This window comes from Gossypium arboreum, chromosome 12 (assembly GCF_025698485.1).
Source record: "Gossypium arboreum isolate Shixiya-1 chromosome 12, ASM2569848v2, whole genome shotgun sequence".
NCBI lineage: Eukaryota > Viridiplantae > Streptophyta > Magnoliopsida > Malvales > Malvaceae > Gossypium > Gossypium arboreum.
Window position 1 is genome coordinate 14,325,046 of NC_069081.1, and position 6,406 is coordinate 14,331,451.

Below are 6,406 nucleotides of genomic sequence, written 5' to 3' on the forward strand. Positions count from 1 at the left end.
TTTTTGTTAAATTGGCTTACATTCTTCCTTTATGGGGAGTTGGTGCACCACGATATCAGTGTCCAACCTAGGCATATCTTGGTATGACCATGCGAAGACATCTTTGAATTCTTGAAGCAATTCAATGAGGTCTCACTTCATCTCCATGGTGATACACGTTCCGATTTTTACCTCTTGTCCCTCTTCTAAGCTCACAATTTCTACTGATTCTTTGTGAGGTAGGATTTGTTTCTCGTCTTGTTCTACCAATCTCAACAAATTAGGAGATAGGTTACAGCCTTGGTCATCTTCGAAATCCTGAGAATCTCTCCATACACATATCTCGCTCAAAAGGAAATTCTGATTCACTAGCAGTGTCACTCGTATCATTGATATCTGGGGACTTGTTATGAAGATGAAGGCAGATACAAAGAATCAAAAGAATTCAAAACATTTATTTGTGCGGTATGATTATGAATGACGAATGAAAGAATATTTAAAAGAATGTTTAAAGAATAAAAGAATTCAGAAGTAATTGTTTGTATAATATGATTATGGATAAAATTGAAAGAATGAGAGAACATTTGCTCAAAAATGATAATAATCATGCATTTCATTGAAATAACATTTTTAAACATCAGCATATTTCACAAAAGATTCTTATTACTCCTAGGCCTAGAGCAATAAGTGTGTTTTGGACATTACTCTGAATCAATTCTAAAAACTACGGGAATCTCTTCCGCAGTCTAGTTATCCAGAACACTTCCAGGTGTGTAGGGGCAAGTGCCCGACAAATTTTCTCCTCCAGCCTCTTTTTCGCATGTGGCGTTGATGTCCAAGCTTCCTAGCCTTTCTTCTATGGCTCCCTTCATTGTCGTACCTCTCTTAGGATGAATGGTTCCTCTGGACACAAAAGTTTTCGATATGGGGGGAATATCGTTGGCTCCCACTTGATTTCCTCCCCCGTTAACCGTGCTCTCATTCTTTCTTGCTTCTTTTCTAACCCCCTTCTCCTTTGTTTCACATCCGGCTTAAATCCTAAGCTGAAGTGGTCTCTCTTGTCTTTCAGCATTGGCGTTTCAATCTTTCTTTGTAGATGTCTCCCAAGTCCTCTTTCGGGTAGGGCCCCTTTTCCAACTGTCAACTGTAGGCTCATCCTCGTAGTTTTGGACAATTTTGGCACCAGAATCTTGCTTCCCTCGGCGATGAAGGTTGCATTAACAAATTCTAAAGATCGAAATGAGCATTCGATTGCTTCATCATCTGTCTCCAAATAGGGCGTATTATTGCTCACAGTTGCAATGATATCCTTTTCAGCATTGATCGTTATCAACCGCCCCTCTGATACCAGTTTCAACTTTTGATGTAATGATGAAGGCACTGCCCCAGCTGAATGTATCCAGGGCCTTCCCAATAGGAAGTTGTATGAGGGCTTGATATCCATTACTAGGAAATCCACCTCATATGTGTTTGGCCCGATTTGAAGAGGTATCTCGATTCTGCCTATCACCTTTTTTTCCGTGCCATCGAATGCCTTCACTATGTTCTGGCACTCCTTCATGTGAGAGCTATCTATGGGTAATCTATTTTGCGTGGTCAATGGCAGGACGTTCAAAGCTGATCCGTTGTCAACCAGTACGCCTGGCAGTTTATACCCTTTGCAGCGCGTGGTAATATGCAAGGCTTTAGTCGACCCCATGCCATCGGGTGGTATCTCGTCGTCATTGAAAAAGATATAGTTGTCAGCACTTATGTTGCTAACCAAACGGTCTACCCTGTTAATGGAGATATCATTGGCAACATATGTCTCATTCAAGACTTTTATCAACGCGCTGCGATGAACTTCCGAGCTTAGAAGTAAGGCTAGCACCGAGATGCAAGCCGGTTGTTTACGTAGCTATTCCACCACACTGTATTCGCTATGTTTTAGGAATTTTAAAAACTCCTTGGCCTCCTCTTCGTTAACTGGCTAGTTAACAGATTTAGTTGCTTTTTCCTTCATTTCCTCGACTACTGAGGCTTTTCCTTTTGTGGGTTTGCCTCCTCATTTGCTGCATCGTAATGTCTCCTACTACGTGTATAGGAGCCCCTGTCTTGACTCTCTTTGGAAGTATCCACCAGGCTTTCCTTCCCCGGAATCGTCATGTTACAATTATAATTCCATGGGACTTTTTTACTGTCCTTGTAGGGGAAGACTGCAGGTCTTTGGATTATGACCCTCGGTGGCATTTGTACTCCAACTTCATTATTTTTAGGTCTCGATATGATGACTACGAGATAGTTAGCTGTTTGACTCTGTGCAGTCGATTCTCCTTCCGACGCACATATATCTCCCTCTACGGGGTTTTTAGTTTCTTGATAAAACTTCATTTCTTTATTATCTAACATGTTCTGCACGAGGGCCCTGAACTCCACACACTCTTGGATTTCATGCCCTACCTCATTGTGGAACTCGCAGTAGTTCCTCTCTTCTTTGGATTCTCTTCTCAAATCTAACGCGATCAAATCTCTCTTGGCCATCTCCCTCCACATTCGTCTCAACGGAATCCTGACTTCCGCAACCTTACGCTTAATCTTCTTGTTTTTACCTTTGCTTATCACATTCACTCCCTGGTCGGTATGATTGGGGAGCGGGTTTCCTACTACGTTGGGTACGGCTGGGTCGTCAAACCTCACGATCCCCATCTTAATGAGCCTTTCGACTACTTTTTTGAATGCAGTACAATTCTCGATTGAGTGCCCGGTAATTCCCGCGTGGTATCCACATTGGGCCTTTGTGTCATACCATTTGGGATATGGGGGCTGCAGTGGCTTCAGGTAAAAAGGGGACACTATATGAGCGTTGAACAAGTTCTGGTACAACTCCCTATACGTCATGGGTATAGGGGTGAATTGCGGCCTTTCTGTGTTCTCCTTTGTGTTAGATTCTTGTCTTACAGAGCTACGTTGATTGGTGGTCACTGTCTTTGGCTGATTTACAGTAAGTGACTTGGATTGGCCTTTACCGAATACGTTTGCATTGTTTACTTCGTTATCTCTTTTCCTTGGGGCTGACTTTCTGGTACTTTCTTTGGCTTCTATCTTACCGCTCCTCACAGCATTTTCGATCATTTCCCCCGTCATTACTATGTCAGAGAAGCTCTTAGTGGCATTTCCCAACATATGAGTGGTAAAAGGGGCCTTCAAAGTGTTAATAAAGAGCATCGTCGTTTCTTTTTCTAGAAATGGCGGCTGAACTTGTATGGCCATCTCTCTCCATCTTTGTGCGTACTGTCTGAAACTTTCATTTGATTTCTTCTCCATGTTCTGGAGAGTGATTCTGTCAGGGGTCATGTCTGTCACATGATTGTATTACTTCATAAAGGCCTGAGCCAGGTCCTTCCACGAGTTAATTTTAGAGCGGCTTAATTGGTTATACCACTTAGACGCCGCCCCGACCAGACTATCTTGAAAGCAGTGGATTAATAGCTGGTCATTGTTAACGTACCCCGTCATTCGCCTACAAAACTTAGTGATGTGAGCTTCAGGGCAGCTTGTTCCACTGTATTTCTCGAATTTGGGCATTTTGAATTTAGGGGGAAGGACTAAATCTGGGACCAGACTCAGGTTCTTGGCATCAATCCCTTGATGATGATCCGCGCTTTCCATGGCTTTGAATTTCTCCTCGAGCCATCTACACCATTCTTCTAATTGTTTTTGCGAATCTATCCTCACCTTTTCTTCGTCAGCAACTTCATCCAAATTAGGAATGGGCGGATAGTTCAGGTTGTTGACAAAGTTAGAGCCTGAGCCGGTTTAGAAGTTCATCGGTATTGAAGCTCCGGCCTGGACTTGCTGGGGCATGATCGTGACAGATGGTTTTGGTGGATTAATCTCGGGCTTCATCGGTACATGTGTCGGAATGAAGCCAGGGGTATTGAGGATCTTCATTAGTTTCTTCAACTTTGTCCATGGGGCCCTTTCCCTAATCCGTTCCTCCCAACAGTAATTGGGATAACTGACTCATCATTTCCCTTTGGGATTCTATCATTTGCTCCTTCATCTCTCGCTGAATCTTGGCTAGCTGCTCTTGCATCTAAGACTGCATTTGTTCCTGCATGTCTTTTTGCATTTGCTCCAATTTCTCGAGTCTTTTATCCATTGACTTTTTTCTTGTACCGTAGGGGTGCATAGTGGGTTGATTTTCGTTGGTTTCCAGGTTACTGAAATGATTTTTAATTAATTAATTAATTAGAAACCTCTTATGGCCTTTAATGCATAATGATATGATGTAATGCAAATGCATGAATGCAAAGGAGGCATCAATTTTGATTCAATTCCCTTTAAAAAATTTCACTTGAAAATAAAATCTTTTACATAAAGTTGAGTTACAGATAAAATTTTGCTCTAGTGCTTAAAATCTTAATTTTCCTAAGCAACGAAGCCAGCTTCTGTCCACGATCCGACTCCAACTCATACTTCACGCTTAGTATGTCTGCCTGTATCGCTAAAGCTTGCAAGTAGTCAGCTACCTCCCGAATCTGGGTTATGGCTTCCCCCATAAGGTAATTTCTGTTTCTGACTTGGTCTTGCGCATGGTGAAGCTGCTCTTTCCAACGATCCTCGTTTGCCTCGAAAAACTGAATCCACATCTCACAGTTTTGCAGTGAAGCCTCTAGTTCTTCTATTCTTCTTTTCATTTCTTCTATCTTGCTTAAGCTTGCCCTTAATTCCATTGCGGTGTTGCAGTTTCGGTACTGATGCAGAGATTTCTTGAGTTCTGCCACTCTATCCCTTAATTCACCTCGCTCATTTCTGCTTTGCGACAGGCTCTTCTCTAAATCTACGTTTCGTGCCTGAGCTTCTTGAAATTTCCTTTCCCACTGGTCGGCATTGGTCTTTTCTTCTCGGATTTCATGGCACCATTGTTCGGAAGTCTTGCCTAACCCCGCAGTCCTCATAGATAGGCGCAGCTTCTTATAGTCCGTCTTTAAGCTGTCTAGATCTTCTTCAGCCTTGGTTTTCCCTTTTCTCCACTTTTCAGCCTCTGACCTCTGGACATCAGCGTCTAATCTTAGGTGCATCTTTTCTTCCTCCAATTGTTCGATCTTCTTCCCAAACTCCGAACTCTTCTTCTCGAAATCTTGCCTTATAATCTCCAATTCTAACGGGGCGACTTGTAATTGTTCCCCCATAAGTCGAGCATTCTCCAAGCTTGGCCTAGGAACGTTACCATTAACCCTATTCTTAAACCATTCGTCATACTCGGGCGTTACCATGGAACCGACGGCCAACCTCTTCATCCAACAAGTTTGCTTCCAAGCATCTAATAGCTCCCGAACTTTCTTCTTATAGTGAGCACCTTTAAAAGAGAATTCACTCTGAGCAAGTCCATAAGTCGTGGGTACAAACTGCCTCGATTTATATTGTCTCAAGGCTAGCAATGGAGTGTACCTGGTAGCTCCCCAAATTCCTAACAACGGATTCCAATCAAAGTTACCACATCGGTACATGATCTCATCAGGAACCATCCAATAAGCTCTCCACTCGATATCCCCCTCCTTGAGCTTTTGAAGAATTTCCATCCACTTCTCCTCCGAGATATCCTCTCTCCTTTGTATAGCTGCCTCCTTTTTCAGCAGGGAGTAACCTTCAGAAAAGACCCGATAAGAAACCTTGTCTACCTTCTAAAAGTGCCCATGAAACCATACTATCAGTAATTGTGCACATCTAATAAATCGCCCCTCGCCTGTCTTCCGACATAAGCTCAAAGATCTGAATGTTTCTGCCAATATCACCGGTACCGGTGTAATTCCCTTCTCAAGGCGTTCGAATAAGTCAATGACTGCCTCATCCACGTTCCTCAACGCCTTAGGGAAAATTACTAATCCGTAGATGCTTAAGGCGAAGATATCGACCCTCTTTCTTTTATTCGGATGCGTCAAAATCAAGTCTCGCAAATTGTCCCAATGGATACCTTTACTATCTCCTTTTTGCTGAATCCGAGCAGTGACCTAAGGCTCGCTCATCCCAGAAATGCTGATCAATTTCTTCACGAAAGTCTGGCTACTAAAAACCCGGGCATAAGTCTTCCGGACTTGAATTTTTGGATACCTGAGCAGGGTAGTGTATTCCTCTATGGTAGGTACTAAATCCACTTCTCTAAAAGTGAAACACTTGTAAGCAGAATTCCAAAATTGAACTATAGCCCAAAATAGATGCTTGTCCACTCTAATGTCTAGCAAGTAGGATATATCACTGTAGCTTTGATAGAACAACTGCTGGGTCCCTTCATCCCAATTAGCCCAAATATCTCTCAACTCTTGCAGCTCATTCTGTGCTACATTGACGCGAGTGAAATCCTGTAACTCCGATATATACCCTTCTGCCAAGCTATCCCCTTTCTCTGATTGTATCCCCTCTGACCATGCACGAACGGCCGCATTAT

The 6,406-nt window shown here is 42.8% G+C and overlaps 1 protein-coding gene across 1 annotated transcript; it reads right to left on the minus strand.

Moving 5' to 3' along the window:
- Window positions 1-1,989: 1,989 nt before the first annotated feature.
- LOC108477875 (uncharacterized) lies at window positions 1,990-3,312 on the minus strand. Its single transcript, XM_017780353.1, has one exon. It carries the CDS (start codon window positions 3,310-3,312, stop codon window positions 1,990-1,992), a length of 1,323 nt encoding a protein of 440 aa, XP_017635842.1.
- Between the last annotated feature and the right edge of the window lie 3,094 nt (window positions 3,313-6,406).